Raw genomic sequence first — 23,428 nt, 5'->3', positions numbered from 1 at the left:
CTTTTGAGATTGTATGGCTCTTTCTTCCTTGAAAAGTATGGTGTCTCAGCCCCAGCCTCTAGTAAAGTCTCACGAGCAGGCTCCATCGTTACCTTCGGAACGGCTGTCTCCATTGGTGGCAGATGTGCCTCTGCTAATACCTCAGTAATAGCTCGTGTCTTCACTCATGCCTCCACGGTAGGTTGAATCGCAACTGAAGCTGACATCATCACTACTGGCTGCCTAAACTAACCAAACCCCAGAATACTATGAATACCTACGGGAGCCAAGTGTGCTGTCGAAAGTGCAAGCCATAGAAATCTCAACAGTGTAGTTGTAATTACTTCTACTTCCTCATCCTCTTCCTCCTCCCCGTCGGTCCCACTTTCCTCAAAAGAAGTCTCCTCCCAACCACTGTCAGTATTTCCACCATCTGGTCTCGGTCATTTATGTCTGACCATGGTCTTGGTGCCAAGTGTATCAAGATGTCTCCACTGCATAATCGGGGGTTCATCTGGCGCGAGTAGTCCCAGTTTGGCCTTCAATGCATCATTAGGGATCACCTGCATCGTTGCCTCCAAGAATAGCCTGATGGCATAATGCAGCATGTAGAATGTCTTGTGTTGTAATGTCATAAATTCATACATCCACTCTGCCAACAATGCAACCTAGTCATACACCCTACCATGTAGAATCTCGTTCATCATTGCCACATGTGAAAATGAAATATTTGAGTCGTAGCTAGAGCCTGTGAGTCGACTCTTCACAATGTCAATCAGACAACGCCAGTGACCTTCCTACACGTTGGATTTCTTCAATCCTCTACCCTTCAATGTGTCCATGAAAGCTTCTTGCTCCGCCTACGTCAGATCCCCACATACCAACTGTATCAATTGAGTCTTTACTTCCCAACTCAACTTTTTTGGTTTGCTATCTATTTTCCTTCCCCCTTGTGCATGACCAGGTATCCCGAACACCTGTGTGAGGTCTGTTGGTCTGAATGATATCATCAAGTTGCAACCAAGGTAAGAAAACGTATTCGTTTGAGAAAACCTATCATATGTTTCTATCATGGTGCGTAAAAACCCTTCATAATCTCTAATACAGAACACAAGCATTTGTATCACCCATTCGACATGTGTCTTCCGAGTTTTGGTCTTTACTAGAAGGTTATCAGGTTTCTCTTGCCACCACTTCCTACATTCTACTCCATTCAACCCTTCAAATGAAACAATCTGCGTTGTGGGATTATCCGTCGCAACTGGCTGTGTTGTTTTCTTTCCTTTCTTTTTTCTTGGTCCTGTACTTATGCCTCTTCCAACATGTACTTCGGATGGCAAACTCTTTACATTCCTGTTCATTGTTGCAGTTGTTGCTGAATCTTCTTCCAATTTCTTTTTCCAAGCCCTTTTACCAGCTGAATGCATAACTGTCACCTATTTGTCGTTTTGCTTGAAGGAGACAAAAAAGTTAGGTCATTTGCCTCCGTACCCAACTTATTTCGAAGTTTCCATTTACTTGGTGGCGTTCGTACAGATCCGTACAGCTCCTACTTCCCTGAAAAATATGGCTCCTACTTCCTTGAATAGTACGGCTCCTCTCTTTGCTATGCTCTGTTTGTGTGAAGACCGTACAATGCTTTTGAATTCTTTACAATGTTGTTCTTATACTGTACGGTCGTACGATCGGCTTTTTGCTTCCACAACTATCTCGTACAATGCTTCCTTTCAGCTGTTGGTTATACAGTTAATCTTTACTCTTCTGTTGATGTTCGTACAATGGTGTATTCTATCTCCTGTCGAGCCATACGGTTGCCTCTAGTTTCCTCTTAAAGCCACTGTTCCTACTCTCAAAAGTCATATAGCAAGCTTCTCTGCTAATAGTCTTACGGTATTCACATTCCTCTTTGGATATAGTCGTACAATGTTTACTGCAAGGTTTTTCCCTTCTTGTGCCTTCCGTACAGACCATACGATATACTCACTTTCGTATTTCACTATTTTCTATCTATGTGTCAACATCTCCTAGATCCGTACAATATACGTGTTTTGGTCGTACGGTGCCTACTCCCTCACCATACAGTGCTTCAATTGTCTTGTTCTTGCCCTTTTATTGCCGTCGTACGGTGTTTTCTTAAGTCGTGCAATGCGCTCCTAATGTCGTACAGTGCTAGCCTTGAGTCTCTCCTCTTTGTGGTATGCTAATATAAGGCTCCCAAAAGATCGTATGATACTTTTTATTGTTTTAGTTTAATATTATTTATTCATTGCTCATGTACTTTTCTTTTATATTTATTAATTCTAGGGCCATACTAAGGAAATATGCTTAACTTATACATTATTTACATTTACTTATCTTACATATATACATTCTTTATTATTATTTTTATCCTTCTCTCTCACATCCGTTGGGGTAAATTATTTCTTTCATGGTAGATTTTCAACTTTGACCCGTTCACTGCATCAAGCACTTCCTTCCTGTCCAGCATCCATAATTTGATTGCCCCATTATCGCCAACTTCGCGGATCTTGTATGGTCCTACCCACTTCACTTTGAACTTTCCTCGTCTGATCTCGTTCCGCCCATTATACTTCAAAACTAATTGTCCTAGTTGAAATTTGTTCAATTTTAAATGTTTGTCATGCCATGCTTTACGTTTATTCTGTGTAACCTCCGTGGCCCATTGTGCCTACAATCATTGCTCATCTAGTTTATTTAAATTATACAATCTCTCCCTCAAACTTTCCATATCTCCTAACTTATTTTCTATCATGATTCTTAAACTCAGCACCATGAATTCCATTGGTACCACGGCCTCCTGCCCATACATCAACTGAAACGAAGTGTGTCCCGTAGTTACTTTGTATGAAGTGCGGTACACCCACAACATTGATGATAACTTTTCTTCCCAATCCTCTCCTTCGACTGCGCAGGATTTATAAATCACCCCGACTAGAATCTTGTTCGTAGCTTCTGCTTGTCTATTGGCTCTCGGGTAGTATGGGCTCAACAGTGAATGATATATCTTGAATTCTATGGTAAGCAGCCGGATGACGTGATTCACGAAGTGTCCCCTACAATCGTTTGTCAACTGTAGCGGAATCCCATACCTTGTGATTATTTGTTCATAGATAAATTTTGCTGTGCTTACCACAGAGTTGTCAGGCAAGGCCCACGCCTCTACCCACTTGGTAAGATACTTTGTCACTACCACGATGTACCTGCATCTTCTAGTTACCTTGAGGGGTCCAACAAAGTCCAACCCCCATCTTTCAAATAACTCCTATGCATGTGAAGGATTCAAAGGCATGAAGTCTCTCTTTAGTGATTTTCCAACTCTCCAACATGTATCGCAGGCAACGACCCACTCCCTGGCATCATTGTGCATGGTTGGACACCATAACCTTGCCAAAAGCATCTTCCACACAGTTGTGTCTAGCCCCATGTGTCCTCTTGTTGGTCCCTTGTGTGCTTCCTTCAACACCTTAGGAATCTCCTGTTCTAGTACGCACTGTCTTTATATCTGATCGGGTCCCCTCTTATACAGTAACTTGTTGGTCAATTGAAATGTCCAACTCCTTAGTACGAGTTTCCTCCTCTCATTCAACGACATTTCGCTAGGAAACTGTCCCGTCAAAAGATATTCTCCGATACACGTGTACTAAGATGGTAGTACTACAATCTGAAATGGTTGCGCGTTAGGAAAATCATTGTTAACCCCCTCTAGTGGGTCTCTTGATTTTATCCTCGACAAGTGATCCGCACCTACATGACTCTTTCTTGGTCATATCACAATTTTGAATGTGAATTCCTACAATAGTAACAACCACCTGCTTATCCTTCCCTGGATTATCAGCTTGTTCACAAGGTATAACAATGCTTGATGGTCCACATAAAATACAAGCGGCATCGCTAGTAAATAATGCCTGAATTTTTGTACTACATACACCATTTCAAGTGCTTCTCGTTCTATAACAAAGATAAATTTTTAAGGGAAAATTTATAGAAACTTATAAGAAATGTTTTTTACGGGAAAAAAATGAAAACCCATCAGAATTTCTTCTTTTCTTTTGAGAAAAAAAATATGAAAACCCACCAAAATTTGAAAAACACGAGACTTTGCATAGTAAAGCAGCACATGCAAACAAGATAGAGACCCAGAAAATTTGAAGGGTGACCTAAAAGAGAGCTCGAAAAACCCAAGAAGAATATGTTGTCAGTTTCTCAATCGACTAGCTCAAAAATTCAGGTACAAGATTCGAGCCACCCAGAAAAAACAAACAACCTCGTTGAAATCTCAAAAAACCCAAGAATCTATAAAAAAAATTGATCTAGTACAGAAAATTAGGGTTTTGAACAAAAACAGCCCTGCTGCAAAAAAAACACAAAAATGGCAGAAATGTGCAGAAAAAACAGACGGATCTAGACAGAAATGGGTTGCAGAACCGAACCAAAAGTCAGGGGATTCAGATCTCTCAGAATGCAAACCCTAGTCGGATTATAGAGATAGTTTGAAGCAAATATGCATGTCAATAATTTTGAAAATAAAAGGCAAATAAATTCAACCAAGAAATTCTAATTATTTTCGAAAAAATTTAGAGTGCTGCCTCTAATACCATATTACGGAAGTAATAGGGAAATATTAGCTTGTTATTAATAGTGATCAAGAGATCAATTTATACAAGAGACTGAACAATGTCTACTTAAGAAACAATCATAAAGAATAGAAACATTTTATTCTAGAAATAGAAAACTAAATATTAGAAACATTCTAATATTTACAGAATATTACAATAGATAACCATTAGATATTAAATAGAGATAATAGAAACTATCTATTATCGTAATACATATGATCAGCAATATTCTATAACAACTCTGATCTCTGAGTAATCATTTAGTTTTTGAAGACATCAAAGGGAGCAAAGATATTGTAATGTGTTTGAGTATCTGAATAAAGGATCTATTTTTGGTGGGTTGGGTTGCTTCCCTTCGTGAGGGTGGTTTTTCCCAAGATATATTTTGCGTATGTTCTGATTGTTTTATAATAGTGATTTCAATTGTTGCTATATTTATATATTTCTAGTTCAAATTTAACATGATATCAGAGCGGGTATGAGAATTTTCTTCTTTGAGTTGTTTGTTTGAAGTTAGTAAAAATGGTGAACAGTATGAAAGTGGAAAATCGATTGAATGGTTCTTCTAATTCTCTTCATGCAAGCCTAGAGTTCTTATTGCACTTGAAGAGAATGACCTTTTGGATTATGTCAATTTAAATGTTGCAAAGCCATTTGAAGAAGCTAAAAGAACTCAATGGAAAAAATAAGATCATGGCTAAGAAGATTATGATCGATTCAATTAAAGATCACTTGATTCCCATTATTTCAAAACTAGAATCAGCCAAGGAGATGCTCAACACTCTCAAGGATCTCGATGAGTTCAACAATACCAATAGAGCTCTAGCACTGAGGTGTCAACCGTCACATGTGAAAATGGCTAAAGATGAAACAGTCGTTTCATATTTTATAAAGATTATTGAGTTGAAGGACCAACTTAGTGCAATCGGATGCCTTTTGCAGATAAGGATTTAGTTATGCTTGCTATTAATGGACTTCCTCACTCTTGGGAGTCTTTCATTCAAGGTGAAAGTAAGAGAGATGAGCTTCCAAAATTTGATAGACTAAGAGTCAATTGCATTAGAAGAATGCAGATTAAAAGCACAACGAAATGGACATAAAAGTTATCATGAAGATGATCATGTAATTGCTGCCCACACTTCAAAAGGAAAAGGAAAGAAAGGGAACTTCAAAAGCTTTAGAGATAAACTCTGAGTCAGGTCCTAACTCCAAGAAAGGAAAAAGGGATCTTTCTAGGATCTAGTGCTTCAGATGCGACAAGTATGGGCAATTTGCTACAGATTGTAATTCTAGACCAAAGCCTCAAGTTGCTGTTGCAAATGTAGAAAATTCATCTCCTCAAAGGAATCAAGTGAAATTTCTAAGGGATTCTTATTTATTTCTGTACTCTCTACCAATGTTCCTACAAACAGTGATACAAGGTTGACTGACACCGGAGCATCTAACCCTATTACTGGTTAACGAGAACACCTCTTCATCTTGAAAGAAAAGGATTCTCATCTTCAAGTCATTATTTGTGATGATGCAAGTTATTCTGCTAAAGGTGTTGATTCTACATCCTTTCAATTGGATTTTAGTATTCCACTACACTTGAGTGATGTTCTCTTTGTGTCTGGTATTAGGAGGACTCTGATTTATATATCTGCATTAGAAGACAAAGGTTACCATGATACCTTTGTTGATGGAAAGGTTCTTGCATGGAAGGAAAACTCCAACATTCAATCAGCTTGTGAGATTGGAGTTTGTCGTGACAATCTCTACAAGCTTTCAACTCGTCTTGTCCAAGCTTTATTAGCTCATGATTCTTCAAATTCAAGTGAACTTTGGCACAAGAGGCTGGGTCATTTGAATTTCACAACTTTATCTTCCATGGAGAAGGTTGTGATTGGTCTTCCAAAGCTATCAAAATTATGGAGTTTGCAAGACATGTGCTCTAGGTAAGAACATTAACAGCACTTTTCATAGTAGTGAAGTAGAGAAAAAGATATCCTGGAGTTAGTTCATTCTGATTTATGCGGTCCTATGTCAGTTGCTTCTCTTATTGGTTTTTGGTATTATGTTAGCTTCATAGAAGATTTTTCTCTTAAGTGCTAGATTTACTTTCTTGTAAAGAATTTGATTAAGCGTTGTCCTGCTTTAAAGAGTTTAAAGCACTTGTTGAAAATTTATCTAACAAGAAGATTAAGACTTTAAAGTCTGATTATGGAGGAGAATATGTGTCTGGTATCATTCATAACTTTTGTGCTGAAGCTGAGATTAAGAGGGAGATTTGTGTCCCTTATAGTCCTCGAAAAAATGGTATAGCTGAAAGGAAGAACAGGACAGTTGTTGAGGCAGCGAAGGCTATGATTCATGATTAAAGCCTTCAAACTTTCATAAGGGTTGAGGCTTGTCGGACAACAGTTCATATTTACAATCGTATTCCTTGTCAAATTCTAAACAGCATGACTCCAGAAGAAGCCTTTACAGGTATCAAACCAAATATCAGTTATTTCAGAATTTTTGGATGCCCTGTCTATATTCATAATCGAAAAGCAAAAAGATCAAAGTTGGAACCTTTAGGAAGGAAGGAATCTTTGTCGGCTATAATGATTCTTCAAAAGCATACAGGATCTACATTCCAAGTCAAAAGCAGATTGAAATCAGCAGGAATGTTTCTTTTGATGAAGATGTAGCTTGTACGAAATCAAAAGAATCTTACCTGGAATCTAATGGAAGAGAGTTTGAGCTTTCTCAAGATATAAATATAGTTGATCTGGATTCACCTTCAGAGATCCAATGGGAGAGTACAAATTTTGGGGATTCAGCTGCTCCAATTGATCCAATAGATTCTATTGATATTTCAACAAGTCCCAATAATACTTCAGGCAACAAAGAAAGACCTTTGTGGGCCAAAAACATTATGGAAGAAGTTGAACAATATGCAGCCCCTCGCGGCTCTTTTCAACAGAGCAAAGGGACTTATTAGATAAGATAAGATACGATAAATTTATTAATGTCCAACAAGAGACCACAAAGGTCTAAGGGACTGGAAAGTGTACAACAAGGCCATAGCAAGCAGTGGGAGCACCAAACACTGTCTGCGAAAAGAACAAGCAAGAAAGCAAAAGAACAAGGAAACAAGAAAAGACTAAAAACTCCTCACAAACGAGAAGTAGTCTAGAACAAAAGGATATGGTCTGAGGCGAGGAAGTGCCTTGGTCCGTCTTTGGAGCCACTGGAGATAAGGTGAAACTATCAAGTGTGTCCTCTGTAAGGTCTCACAGATCTAGTGTGACCCAAAGAAGGGGACCGCTTTATCCCCCTGGTGAGAGGCACGAGAGCGAAGGAGGTGATGAGCTGATCAAAAGTCTTTCATGACTGGAGCAGATGCTGCAAAGTCTGCTCCCAAAGCCGCATGGCCTCTTGGAGATTGAAGGCCAAGCACTGTTGATCACCATTGATCAGTGTATCTGAAAAAATAAAGAAAGGGACCAACAATCTCTGAACAAGCAGTAAAACCTCCCCCTGATCTCATAGTAGATGGAGGAAACGAAAAACAAAATGGGTCTAAGGTTCCACCTCCCCAAGAGGGAAGAGGTGGTAGATCATATCCTATTTGTCAATCTAGTGGTTAGTCTAGATACATAACTGATGGGAGCCCACTCTAAACGACCCAAAAGAGATGCAGAGGCCATGATTCCAACAGCGAGTGAGGTACCAAGGACGCAAAATGACCTTGTCCTCAATAATAAGGCAGTGCTCAACGTAGAAAGCCATCCTTAAGTGAAACCCCACTAGAGGGTTATTGCATACCATGATGATGGATTGTCGGTAGATGTCAAGCCTAACGTGCTTATTCAGGCCCTACTAAGAGGGAAGGAGGTGAGCGGGGGTATCCAAAGAGAACTAAAAAGGGGGAAGGTGATCCATTGCAATCCCAACCGAACCAAGAGCAAAGGTCTATGCAAACTAGCAACGGAATTGAAGCTCAACACCGCCTCAAAAGAGCAATAGGCTAGGTAAGAGAATTTGTAATGGCCCTTGGAAGAGTCCGCGAAGCTCCAAAGCCAATGGAGAAACTAGACCAAGTCAAAGATAGTCCTAAGCCTAAAAGGATGAGCCCCAAACTTGGCCAAGATGATACTGTGGGTGGTGGACCGATGACATATGATAATGCGCCAAAGGAGAGTTTGGACCTTCTTGACTAAAGCCCAAACGAAATCCAAGAGAGAGGGGCCCCACACAATAGAGTCATGCAACACGATCGGCCTGACCAAAGAATCCAAGAGAGACATCTTGGTCGTGGTATCTTTGAAGTGATGTCTGAAGCACTGTCTCTCAAGCATAGCCAAGGAACCAGGCCCTTTATTGACCCAGGGCTGCATGGCAAGTCTCAAACTGAAATGGGGTCAGGAGAATTTAACCACCAAATCAATATACGAAGATGTGATCTCAATCTTGGTGCCCTAAAAATAGAAATGGAGATGCAAAGTCTTCAAGCAATTGAAGACCATCACTAGGGTCTTGTCCAAGTTGCAAGCTGCCAATAGTCACAAAAGGAGGCCAACACATCAAGAAGTAGTTGGAGCCACTCCAGAGAAAAGAACCACATCATCAACAAAAAGTAAAATGGAGATCAAAACTTGTGTAAGTAGCAAACATCGCCAGGGAGAGAAAAACCTTGGAGGAATCCCTCGAGCTCATCAATGTAAATGGTGAAAAGAGAGGACAGCCCTTCTTCACCTTGATGGTGCTTTGAATAGAATCTAAAAGTCCTTGCAGAGTCCTCAATTTGCCAAAAACCCTCTCATATAGCCTCGTAACAGTTGTCAAAAGTGTCTCTAAGACCCCAATGTCCCTAAGTCTCTGGAAGAGAGCTGCCCAAGGCACAAAGTCAAAGGCCTTGCGAAAGTTTATAAAGCAGTAGTAGACTTTCGTGGAGTGGTGACAAGCCTCCTCAAAAATAGTCCACAGAGTCAAAATATGGTCCATAGTCTAGAATTCAGTACAAAAACTGACTTGTCCCTAGCCCAGCAATGTCATCTGTCAAGCTCCCTAGATAAAATAGTGTTCAATACAATCATATAAAATTTGGCAAAAGTATGCCCAACCATGATGGTCTTGTATTTGTTGAGGTCTGAGATTGACCCAGTCTTATGGATTGAATAGATAATATCCCTTGATCAAGAGTCGAGAAAACCAATAGAAACCACTCTATTAACGACTATGTTACCCCAAGTTTCCAGGACGAGGGGATGGGGGGACATGGAAACGGGTTTTTGAGACGGTTTTTTTTGGGTGAAATAGGGGACGGCAAGGGACGGCTATATATATATATTTTTTCATGAATTTCAGAATTACATAACATTGTCACATTCATCATAGCAACATAGTTTAAAATTATCAATTTCATTCATCAAATCAGCATAGAACATAGCATCAAATTGAATCATCGTTTAAGAATTGGAACATAGGATGACATCAAATGAGAGAATCAATCTGCCATAGATTAGACTTTAGAGCCCTTTCTTGTGGGTTTTGGAGGAAAACTAAATTTGTTGTACCAAATCTTCCAAGACGGGTAGCAACCATCTTGTTTGGGCAGTAATCAGCTACAACAATTTATTTCTAGGCAATTATTGCTGCTATTAGAGCATTATAGTTTCTAGGTCTGCAATATGAATATCAAATAGAAGTCTAATTTACAATCATTTTCAGGTCTGGTTTGTTGAACAAAAGTTGAAGTTTTAATTTTCAATCATAGTTGGATGCTAAGTTTGTAACAGCTTCCAAAAAAAAAATCTTTCAACATGGGTTATATTAACATATTTTATTATTTTAATGTGGGGCCAACGAATGGGCAGAAAATCACCATTTATTAATGTTTTTTTAAAAGTTGAATTTTATTTTAAAATCGGAAACTTCAAGCAGTTCCCAAGATGGATGGAAAACGGCTACGAAGTCCCCGGGACCGTCAACACCCTCTGGAAACGCGTTGACCGTTTCCGAAGTTTCAGGGACGGGTTTTCGATTTTCTTGCTTGGGTGGGGACGGCTTGGAAATGTTTCCGACCATCCCCAAGTCTCCGAAACGGGGACGATTTCTGAAACTCAAGGCTTAGGGTTGGAAACGCATCCTTGGGTAACATAGATTAATGACCATTGTGAGAAAGAAGCCCAAAACTATAGTACCAAGCTTGAAGAGTTCCACTTGGAACCCTTCCTCATCTATTGTTTGCTAGTGTTCATGCATCTAATAGCCTTACTCATGTTGGAGAAAATGAAGAGGTGGTAACAAGGCAGGGTAATGAGGAGATGGGACTAGCCAGAGATATCATAGAGTGGAGGTGTGGGAAACAAGGAATCTATGATCCAAAGTGGAGGAAGGGAAGGGTGGTGAGGAAATATGATGCAACAAAAGACCTTTGGGGACTGCAGGAGTGAAGCACAGAGGGATCTACACTATGTCAAAAAGAACACTTGCTTCTTGTACCGAAGAAAGCGACAACAGGAAAGTCTTAATTGGATGAGCGAATGGGAAAGGGTGGAGAAGGTTGAGCGAATCAAGCGGTGAAAGGACTTGCAATCCTCATCAAACCACTAATTCATAGAGCAAGTGTTTCTGCACTTGGAGTTGGGGAAAAGGGAGGAGACGTAGTGAAAGGACTTGCAATCCTTGTCAAACTTTGATGAGCCACATTATAGCATATGTACCTTCCATTGTTGAAGAAGCTCCAAATCAACAAGTGTGGAAAGATGTCATAATGGAGGAGTATCAATCCATCATTAAAGATGATGTGTGGGAAATTGTTCCTAGACCAAAAGGTAAATCAGTTGTCGCATCTAAATGGTTATTTAAAATTAAGCATGCAGTTGATAGAAGTATAGAAAAACATAAAGCCAGATTTGCAACGAGAGGTTTTTCACAAAAGGAAGGTATAAACTATCAAGAAACCTTTGCACCAATAGCTTGTTACACTTCCATCAAAACCATCATAGCTATTGCAGCAGTAAGGACTGGAAACTTCATCAAATGGACATGAAAAGGCCTTCTTAAATGGGGTAATTGAAGAGAAAGTATACATTGAGTAGACAGGTCTTTGTTATTCATGATAGGAAGTCTCATGTGTGCAACTTGAAAAAGGTATTGTATGGCCTATAGCAAGCTCCTTGTGCTTGGTATGAGAGAAATGATCACTATCTTCTAAGTTTTGGTTTTCATAAGAATGATGCAGATTTGAATTTATTCTTAAAGGTAAATGATGACAAAGTGTTGATTCATGTACTTTATGCTAATGAATTGTTTTCCATTGGTCATATGTCATGTCCCCATTTTGGAGGCAATTTGATTTAATTAATTTAATTAATTAGGTTGTTCAAAATAATGAATATTTTATGACGATGACTAATTAATTATTTTAATTAAATAAATAAGTGGTATTAAGTTAATTATTTATAAAGTTATCAAATAAATAAATATTAAAAGGTAACTTTATATTTAATTAATTTAATAAAGTGACTTGAATTATAAAATATTTTTTATAAAGTCACTTAATAGATAAAATAAAATAATGTTCTAGAAGTTTCTGGAGAAAGTGGAAAAAAAGAATAAATAGGCACCCCGAGCTTCATTCTAATCATCCAGTTGTTTATTTCTCTCTTGACGTCAAATTGTGATTTAGTCACATAGTCTATTGTGGAGCCAAGTGGTTTCAGATAATTAGTTGATCTTTGGGAACGAAAACTCCCTTGGATTAGCATAACTGAGGAAGTGAAATATCTTCTGAAGGGTTGCACATTTGGAGGTGATACTTCAGTCACTTCAGCTAGGGCATCATTGGGCCTAAGGCCATTTTCAGCATTTCAGCATTTCAAAAGGCAATTTTAGCAGGGCCGAAATTATTGGAGGCCATTTCTAGCAGGTCTGAAATTATAGGAAGCCATTTTAAAGCAGAACCGAAAAAGTAGGCCGAAAAAGCAGAACCGAAAAAGCAGTCCGAAAAAGAAGCTATTTTCTAGCAGGTCCGCAGGCTGAAAAAGCAGTCCGAAAAAAGCAGGCCGAAAAAGCAAAACTGAAAAAAAAAAGCAGTCCGAAAAAAGCAGGCCGAAAAAGCAAAACCGAAAAAAAAAAGCAAGCTGAAAAGGCAGTTCGAAAACGCAGCTCCGAAAAAAGCAATCCGAAAAAACAGTTCGAAAAAGCAAAACAAAAAAAGCAAATCCGGAAAAAGCAAGTGGAAAAAGCAGATCAAAAAAAAAAGCAAGCAGAAGGAGCAGTATGGAAGGAAAATATTACAGCCATCCACAATCAGGTTCTTCACTTCTCATTTGGCATATTTTCTGAGAAATGTAGGTTTTCAGCTGAGTACAAAATATAGCTTCAGAACTTCATTATTTCATCTTGTACTTGTCTTTGTTTGCCATTTGGCATTATTGGTATCAAAGAAAGGCTAGGATTTTGCAATTGAAAGAGCGTTGTAATTTTTAGATTATCTATATTGCAACCCTAGAGTTGATGATCAGCTTATTAGTTTGCATTCCAATTGTTTGACAAAATGTCAATTGGCTGTAAGTTCTCTTTTTGGCATAAATAATGTTATAATTTTGCATACTAAGTGTTTATATTAATGACACTTGGTTGTAAGTGCATTAATACCATCTTAGGTTGCATCCAAAGTATTTATCATAATTACTAGTTGCTGTAGCTGCATATTGCAAGTAGTTAAGTCACATATTTGTATTGAATATTGTCAAAATTAGTTGCACATTCATGTTAGGTCATTGTTTAGACAATCTGGAGTCTTTTTGTAAGCATTCTCTTTGATGCAAATCGAAACAAGAGTCATTGCAGCAATCTGAAAAGTTATATCAGTTATATGGCCCCTTGTATGAAAAGTGTTTGACAAAATTCTTTGAGCCTTCAATCGGCATTTTAAGGTCGGAATTGAGCAGGACCATTACAGTGGTATTAGAGCTTGCTTGCAAAGTGTTTGACGAAATGTCAAACAACTGAAGTATAAAAATTTTTGGTGTTTGAAGGAGTTATAACCTATTGGGGTTATTACAGTAGTATCAGAGCAGTTTTCTTGCCATCCTGTTGGGTGAGAACCGAATTACATGAGTGATCAGCACTCTACTTTATCCAGAATGGACAGGTATAGTATAGTCTCAGAGGGCACGATCTTGGACAATTGATAGACACAGTATCCAAAGTCGGAATAGTAGAAAGGATAGTTATTTAGACATTCGAGATGAACTTAAGAAAATAAGCCATAACATGTCTGAACTGTTGGTTAAGCACCACCGTATAATGAATGACATGTTGTCCGACCCAGCTAAGGTGGATAAGTTGACTGGATTTCTATTTGGCAAATCTTCTCGCAAAGCACCGACTGATACAGTGAGGGATGTTACCAGGAACCTTAATGAGGAGTTTGAGAAACAAGCTTGCAACCAGGCAGAGGTTTCAGTTCAGCCACAGGAAGAAGTGGTGAAGGATATTACGCTATTGGATAGTAACTGTCAACTTGATACTCAAGTTGAGAGAGTTGTATACAGGTTGCCAAAGGGTGATGTCTCAGGTACTTAGGATGGTTTGGTTCCAACAGGCAATGACTACAGCGTAGTAGGTTCATATGATGATTATGAGGATGTTGTTGTGCATGATAGTGAGATACCTGGTAGAGATGAGCAGACATTGAGCATTCATGACTTTGCTGAGAGAGAGTACCAGGCACAGTTAGATGCTTCGTCACATGAGGTTGAGGCTGGTAGTACTTCACATGATTTGTCCAGCCAGCTCAAGGTGAGCGAAGGCAGTATTGTGACTTCATTATCTCATCATGACAAGATGCGAGATATGATAGAGGATCACCTCCGGATGATTCAGTTACAAGGTAGATATAAGGGAGTTCAGGCAAAGTCTTCTTGTGTTGACTTACAAGTGAGTAGGGAAGGAATGGGAACGATGAAGTTGAGTTATTTACATCTTCTATCAGATAGTGACCATTTTCTTAGCCTTGTCGGAGACTATTCAGATGCCTTGAGGAGGAAGGAGGAGGAAGTTGACAGGCTTTCTCGCGAGCTTGAGGACACTCGAGCTTCTTTGGTGAATACTCCAATGGCATTACAGGATTGGGAGAGACATGGGGATAAGCATGGCATGAAGTTGAGTTTAGTTTCATCTTGCACTCCTACTACTCAGCTTTCTGCGGCACGTAAATCATATGTGGCCGTTGATAATGTTGTGAGTTCATCTTGCATTCACATCCAAGATATAGGGACAATGTCAGACAGGTATGTGGAGTTAGTTGGTATTGGTCATATTACTCAGGTGAGGAGTTTGCTTGAGTTACCAATTGATTCTAGTTTACGGATATGGACTCGAGATTGTTTCATTGGCGTTTGGGATTCAGTTGACTGGAGATCTTCAACACTTTTTGGTAGCAGTGATTGTTTGGGTGCTATCATGGATTTGATTAGCAGATTACACGGTGTTGTCTTTTCTTGTGCCAGCAGCTCGTCCGATGTTGGTATTAGTTTTTATACACCGGTGTTGGGCTTTGTTCATATATCCAGTAAACCATTCTTGCTAGAATGTGTTGATGATCTTTCATATTTGGCAGTGTGTACAGATGAGTCCCGGGATCATATTGGCATTGATGACATCCAGGAGGATGTAGTGGGCAGTTTTGAAGACTTAGTTTCCTTGGCAGTTTCTTTTGGTACAGAGGAGTTGGACAGCAGTGCTACAGACTTTGATACTCCGTATGCTGATATGAGCTTTGGCGTTGATTCGCAGGATATGGATGCTAATACTCTAGGGACCATAACTTCGAGGATACTCCTTTAGACAATGCGTCAGAGGAGGTTTGTAGGAGACAGTCTAGCCAGTGCCATCATGTGTCTAGCCAGTTGAGAGTTAGTGAGCGAGACATTGCTTTCGCTTGCCAGCATTTCGATGTTGCTCGTCAATTGTTAGCAGTTTATGGATGGGGTTCTCCTACTAGTGACAAGCAGGGAGGCAGTTATCTTTCCTTGACAGAGATCCACTCTTTATGGGAGGCTATCCGGATTCTGAGACGGAATTATATGCAGTTGGTAGCCGACAGAGATTATCTTATGGAGTGGGGGAGTACAGCATACGATGCATTATTGGCCAAGGAAGATGAGGTGAGTGAGCTTACTCAACAGCTCGAGGTGACTTCTGAGATTCTTGAGAGTACACAGTTGGCTTTCAAGGAGTCACAGTTTCATTTGGCTAAGCTGACCATGGAGTTAGAGCGACTGCAGTCTTTACCAGATTCTGTACAGTCACAAGCTGTGGTGTCTGGTGATTCGAGGATGTCCATGGTCGAGATTGTCAAAGACAGTGGAGATGGGGATGCATCCATCCTTGATACTAACATTGGCATATCGGGTTCATTCCCACTAGAGTCAGGTTCAGTTCAGTTGGGTGTTGTAGCAGATTGTTGTGGTATGCCTGACATAGTGGTGGCCTCTAGTACTGATGGCACAGAGACTAGAGATGTTGTATCAAAGATCATGTGTGATGTTGGTGAGCCAGCAATTGGCATGGTTCCTGCTAGTGATACTACTCCCTTAGCGATGTCTTCAGAGGTAGTAGTCTATTCCAGCTTGGTTAGTGATCGATTGTAGTTAGTTTCATCTGGATTGCAGTCTGAGCCACTGACTAAGATTGGCGCATTCTATCGGCATTACACTGTGAGGTATGCTCATCAATTTACCTTTGATGACCATGTTGATGAGATGATGATACGGAGATGTACTTTGGTTCCTAGTGCTTGTCATCAGTTATGGGATGGTTTGACACCACAGGATGAGAGTTGTGATGGGCATGACATGGTGATAGGTTCTGCGGTTGACAGCTTGATAATACATGACTTAGAGCAGGAGTTTGGGAGTGATGCTTCAGCGGTTGTTGTTATTGATTCTACTCCTTTGGCTATGACATCTCCTAACTTAGTTGGTGATCAATCACAGTGGGTTGTATCACTTGTTCATGGTGAGCTGTTGACTGAGGTTGGTTCTTTTTATCAACATTATATTGCAGGGTATGCACATCAATTAGCATTTGATCCTTGTGTTGAGGAGTTGATGGCAGGCAAATTTGGTTTGGGTTCCATTTCTTGTTGTTTATCTTGTGATGTCTTTTCACCATCAGCAGTGCATGGGAGTTATGGTTATGAGACAGTGGCCGGTGATCTGCCGAGTTGTGTTGACTGCAGGAGTTGTACAGTGTGTGGATTCTCCATACTTGGTACAGTTTCATTCGGGAGCGTTCACCATTGTTGTAGAGTTGGATTGTACATTCCGTATAGGCCAGTGGGATGCATTGATGGTATTTACTGTGTTGGCAGTTTGATTTGTCCACTTTACTTAGGTTTTGATTTTCTAAGAGTTTGTGTCTCGTGGGTTTTTGACTGTGGCAGTTGTGATTTTGGAGTTTGGTTGAGCTGTAATTGTCAGTTTGATTATGGATTCCTCTTGGTTATATTGCAGAGGATATTACAGGAGCTTGTGTTAATTGACAATAGTATAGTTCATGACGACATTTGGGATCCAGGCAGATTGATTGGTTTATTGTTCAGCCATTGCTTGGGGACAAGCAATTTCAGGAAGGGCGGACTATCATGTCCCCATTTTGGAGGCAATTTGATTTAATTAATTTAATTAATTAGGTTGTCCAAAATAATGAATATTTTATGAGGATGACTAATTAATTATTTTAATTAAATAAATAAGTGGTATTAAGTTAATTATTTATAAAGTTATCAAATAAATAAATATTAAAAGGTAACTTTATATTTAATTAATTTAATAAAGTGACTTGAATTATAAAATATTTTTTATAAAGTCACTTAATAGATAAAATAAAATAATGTTCTAGAAGTTTCTGGAGAAAGTGGAGAAAAAGAATAAATAGGCACCCTGGGCTTCATTCTAATCATCCAGTTGTTTATTTCTCTCTTGACATCAAATTGTGATTCAGTCACATAGTCTATTGTGGAGCCAAGTGGTTTCAGATAGTCAATTGATCTTTGCGAACGAAAACTCCCTTAGATTAGCATAACTGAGGAAGTGAAATATCTTCTGAAGGGTTGCACATTTGGAGGTGATACTTCAGTCACTTCAGCTAGGGCATCATTGGGCCTAAGGCCATTTTCAGCATTTCAGCATTTCAGAAGGCAATTTTAGCAGGGCCAAAATTATTGGAGGTCATTTCTAGCAGGTCTGAAATTATAGGAAGCCATTTTAAAGCAGAACCAAAAAAGTAGGCCGAAAAAGCAGAACCGAAAAAGCAGACCGAAAAAGCAGTCCGAAAAAGAAGCTATTTCTAGCAGGTCCGCAGGCTGAAAAAGTAGTCTGAAAAAAGCAGGCCAAAAAAGCAAAACCGAAAAAAAAAGCAGTCCGAAAAAAGCACGCCGAAAACGCAAAATCGAAAAAAAAGCAGGCCGAAAAGGCAGTTCGAAAAAGCAGCTCCGAAAAAAGCAATCCGAAAAAGCAGTTCGAAAAAGCAAAACGAAAAAAGCAAATCCGGAAAAAGCGATTGGAAAAAGCAAATCGGAAAAAAAAGCAAGCAAAAGGAGCAGCATTGAAGGAAAATATTACAGCCATCCACAATCAGGTTCTTCACTTCTCATTTGGCATATTTTCTGAGAAATGTAGGTTTTCAGCTGAGTACAAAATATAGCTTCAGCACTTCATTATTTCATCTTGTACTTGTCTTTGTTTGCCATCTGGCATTATTGGTATCAAAGGAAGGCTAGGATTTTGCAATTGAAAGAGCGTTGTAATTTTTAGATTATCTATATTGCAAGTGCAACCCTAGAGTTGATGATCAGCTTATTAGTTTGCATTCCAATTGTTTGACAAAATGTCAATTGGCTGTAAGTTCTCTTTTTGGCATAAATAATGTTATAATTTTGCATACTAAGTGTTTATATTAATGGCACTTGGTTGTAATTGCATTAATACCATCTTAGGTTGCATCCAAAGTATTTATCATAATTACTAGTTGCTGTAGCTGCATATTGCAAGTAGTTAAGTCACATATTTGTATTGAATATTGTCAAAATTAGTTGCACATTCATGTTAGGTCATTGTTTAGACAACCTGGAGTCTTTTTGTAAGCATTCTCTTTGATGCAAATCGAAACAAGAGTCATTGCAGCAATCTGAAAAGTTATATCAGTCATATGGCCCCTTGTATGAAAAGTGTTTGACAAAATTCTTCGAGCCTTCAATCAGCATTTTAAGCTCGGAATTGAGCAAGACCATTACAGTGGTATTAGAGCTTGCTTGCAAAGTGTTTGACGAAATGTCAAACAACTGAAGTATAAAGATTTTTGGTGTTTGAAGGAGTTATAACCTATTGGGGTTATTACATCATAATGATCTGATTGTCAAATGTAAGGAGTTAGCTTCAGAATTTGAAATGAAAGATCTTAGTTTGTTGCACTATTTCCTTGGGCTTGAGGTATGGCAAAGATCAAATGAAATTATATTAAGTCAAGGTAAATATGCAATTGATATTTTGAAAAGATTTGGCATGTTATACTGCAAATCTATGGTGACTCCTATGGAAGCAAATCTGAAAAAGTTACATGATAATGCATCCACTTCAGATTTGGTTAATCCTACTATGTACAAACAGTTAGTTGGCTCCTTGATGTATTTGGTGAATACAAAGCCTGACATATGTTATGTAGTTAATACTTTGATTCAATTTATGTGTGAGCCAAGGCGAATTCACATTGTGGCAGTCAAACACATATTCAGATATGTATGTGGTATAGCAAGATATGGCTTGATATGGCTTGAAATATTCTTCATGTGCAGGGCTGAATTTGCAGGGATTTTCTAATTCAGATTGAGCTTGTTGTGTTCCTAACAAGAAGAGTACTTCAAGATAATGTTTCAGCCATGGTTTCCTAGTGCAAAAGGAAACAAACTTGTGCAGCTCGGAGTACATTTGAAGCAAGGTATGTTGCAGCATGTGTGATTGCAAGAGAAGTTGTGTGGTTTCGTAAATTACTTTCAAGTTTATTTGGGCAGCCTTTGGAACCTATAGTGGTTAGGTGTGATAACCAAAGTTGTGGGAAACTTTCATTCAATCCACTCTTTCATGACATGACAAAACATATAGAAATTAAAGACCATTATTTGTGGGATATGGTTCAAAGGAATGTGGTTGAGCTCAAGCACATTTCTACAGACGGGCAAACTGCAAACATTCTCACCAAGCCACTTCTACGAGTGAAGTTTTTCTACTTCTGGGATAAGCTTGATATTATGGAGAATGATGCTCTTGCCGAGAGAGAGTCTCAGCTTCAGTGATTCATTACATACAGTTAATGAGTTCTTTTCTGTGGGAGAAGTTCGAGGTACAATCACTTGTTAATGAGTTCTTTTTTGTGGGAGAAGTTCGAGGTACAATCCCTTGTTAATGAGTTCTTCTCCATCGGAGAAGTTCAAGGTGCAATCCCTTGTTAATGAGTTCTTGTCTACAAGAGAAGTTTGAAGTCTAATCCCTTGTTAATGAGTTCTTCTCTACGAAAGAAATTTGGATGAAATCTTGTTCCACCCTCTGAGAGTGGCTATGGTGGATCCACCTTCTGGGAATAGCCATGGTGGAAGTTGTGTGTGTGACTTTATGACTTTATTTTTGTTTTTCTGATTCACCCTCTACAAGTAGCTATGGTGAATATTGTTATGCTAAGATAACAATGTTTTATTCATAAAATCTATGATGGGATTTTTATTGACATTATCTTTGGTTGCAGTTATGTGCACTTTCCATGAGATGGCACTTTGGAGATCTCTCTCTTGCTAATGGGGAGTGTTGATTATACTGCAGCTGCGAGATAGATCTTCATCTATGCCCTGTGTTTCTTTAAAACCGATGTTCAGTGCCATTGTTTGTTGTGACTCATTGTCATGAAAGAAGTTTTATAACTGTTGGTAATTTCAGCATGTTTATTTTCTCTCTCATGTTCGTACTTCACATCTGGTCTCTTGCGTAGAAGGCCTTGAGCCTTGTGGCATCGTGGTTACTCCTTAATATTATGGTCATTCATCTCTTCCTAGTCTCCACACAAGTGATGATGTGGCAACATCTCTGTTGGGCCTACATGAATGGTTCACTTATGTATATGATGTCAGCTTTATTGGTGTCACATCTTTCTTCTACCATTTCCTTTTGCAGCATTTTCTTAATGGTTGCTTCAATATATATTGTTTTCATTGGTTTTCTTTCTCCACTGCTCGTCGGTTTTTGTAATCGCATCTATTCATGTGATCAATTATTCTAGCAGTCGAATTGTTTTTCATATAGTATCGCAGGCATTAATACTTACATTCATTAGCTTTGGGAATTTTTGAGCTATGTATGTGTCTGAGAGAAGGCTTCAAAATATATTTTATTGTGAACTTTGCTCAAGTATTGTGTATAAGAAGTAAGTTTATTCATTCTAAATTATGTGTTCGAGTTGTAGTGATACTTCATAGAAGCTTGTGAATTGATGTATCATGGTGTTAAAACTGGAGCCTAGAAATCAATGATGATAAACAACAATAAGAAAGATCCAAAAACTGAAATAATAAACACCCGAAATATCCTGGGAAAACCCTTCTAGAATGAAGGGAAAAACCCAGCAAGACAACAAAATAAAAGTTCATGCATATAATGCCTATCGCTTGAAGCAATATATATAACTTAAGGAGAGACTCTTCACATACCAATCGAAGGTCTCCCATTTCCCAAAAACGTGACTCTTTATAAAATTACAATTACTACTCTTTGCATTTCCATGCCTCAACGCATTTTGAATGACACGTGTTATTACATTTAATATTATAATTTAAACATAAGTGTCCTTTTCAGCTGAAGGTGATAATAACGGTAATAGCATCCATATTTCCAAAGATAAAGATCTCTATTGCAGCTATCATCTTCAACGCGTGGCTTCATATGATCAGCAATATTCTATTATTTTAATAACTCTGATCTACTAGTGATCATTGAAGACTTTGCAGACATCAAAAGAGAGAAAAGATATTGTAAAGTGTTTGAGTATCTGAATAAAAGATCTATTTTTGGTAGACTAGGTTGTTTTCCCTCGGAGAAGATGGTTTTTTCCCAGGATCTATGTTGCGTATATTCTGATTGTTGTATATTTGTGATTTCAATTGTTGCTGTATTTATATATTTCTGGTTCAAATATAACACTTTCATATTTGCTTGCTTCGTTAAACTTTGTGGAGGAGGAGGAGGAGGATGGTTGTAGGGAAGTATTTCCCAAGAAGATGAAACCAAAAATACTTTAGAGAGGGCATATGGTTTTTCGATTGCATATGAGGCTTTCATGCTTTTGTAAGGTCCGGTCACCATTGCATGGGTTTCCCACAAGAATTTCATCTTCTCTTTTTAGTGCACTTTCTTAATTAGTCTGAGGCCCCTCAATTGACCTTCAAATTGTCAAAGAAAAAAATTGAAAAAGAGCAACTAAAACATCCACATCAATAAATGGTTGATTTTGTTTCATCATTCATGTAGCAAGTGGGTTTGATGAATCATTCTCTTAATCAATCACTAACCAATTTCCTGAATACAAAACCTACCGAAAACAATAAGGACAGCTTTCCAAACTATCGACAACTACAATTTTCAAAATTGTGAGTGGTGGAGAATCGGAGACTAATGTGTTTCGCACCTTGGGATCAAAACTCATCTAGGAGGCCTATTTTAATGCACCATTACTGAACATTACCTAAAACTAGAAGATGTAATTATGGCAACTTATGTGTTTAAGCTAATCCTTTATTCACCACTAATCCCTACAGGCAGGAACCTAAAACTATCAGCAGGAAACAGTATAAAATTTGTATATCTTAAAGAATCAAAACGAAAACCTCAGCAACTTTGAAAACAGTAAACGTTTAATTCAATGGCATAAACAATTCAAAATTTCATAACCTGGGAAAATGCAGATGCAGATTTTGAGGATGTAGGAAGTTCCAACAAACGCACAAATTTATGGTCCTCGAATAAATTAACATGTGTATGAATTGAGGCTCCGTAAGCCTTAAGTTCCCTGCGAACGTGTATTCTTGCACATGGCAGAGCATGGACACTATTGCTCAACATGTTTCTCTCTCATTCGGGACCTTCAATGACAAACTCAACTGTAATCTCCAATATTTGAATGGCTCCGCCCAGATTTTATAAAGTTGATTCCAAAAATCAAATACAAAATAAATAAATTAATTAATTATTTTTTAAGGGCTTGCTATGGAGTGAAAATAAATTTAAAAAACTCTTAAAATATTGAAAGACACCAATAGTGAATGGACACGGCTATCCTGCAGACAAATTTTCAGCATTTGTTCTCATGTCTTATGATCTGTATGTTCTCTAATCGAAAACAGTAAAAAATTTGATGTGTTTTGAGAGATGCGAAGGAAGAAGAAAAAATGATGTGCAGCATAGCCCGATTGAATGGGTTTCAATAATGTTCTCTTTTTGTCTGAAAAATAATAATTTATTCTAAGTCAATATACAAAATTAATCTATCAAAAAAAAATCATCGTTTGACTTCTAATATATGTTTATTTATAAATAAGTAGTTTATCACTAAAACAAATCTATTTGTTCTCATTAATTAATATACAATCCTAATTGCACAAATAAAATCAATTAATCATATTTTTCAATTATATGTTTGCAAAAATCATTATGCATGTGGGCTAAAAGTACAAATATATTATTTGAGTAGTTATTAGGCTCTGAAATGAAAAAAAAAAAAAAGAGTTT

General features: G+C 38.3%; 1 protein-coding gene across 4 annotated transcripts in view; it reads right to left on the bottom strand.

Moving 5' to 3' along the window:
* Positions 1 to 23,117, bottom strand: part of LOC149575056 (uncharacterized) — a 151,227-nt gene extending 128,110 nt beyond the window's left edge. For 2 of the 4 annotated variants that reach the window (XM_089814922.1, XM_089814923.1), the window contains exon 1: positions 22,592 to 23,116. In XM_089814922.1, the coding sequence (XP_089671048.1) occupies positions 22,592 to 22,762 (171 nt within the window). In that variant the 5' untranslated portion in view covers positions 22,763 to 23,116. Of the gene's footprint in view, positions 1 to 22,591 lie in introns of all 4 variants that reach the window. The other 2 variants (XM_089814921.1, XM_089814920.1) reach the window with 2 other exon arrangements.
* Between the last annotated feature and the right edge of the window lie 311 nt (positions 23,118 to 23,428).

Source organism: Cupressus sempervirens, chromosome 2, assembly GCF_028749045.1.
Source record: "Cupressus sempervirens isolate cs-2001-9-10 chromosome 2, ASM2874904v1, whole genome shotgun sequence".
In the NCBI taxonomy this organism is placed as follows: Eukaryota; Viridiplantae; Streptophyta; class Pinopsida; order Cupressales; family Cupressaceae; genus Cupressus; species Cupressus sempervirens.
Note: the sequence above shows the minus strand (reverse complement) of the source record. Positions and strands in the feature narration are given on the sequence as shown.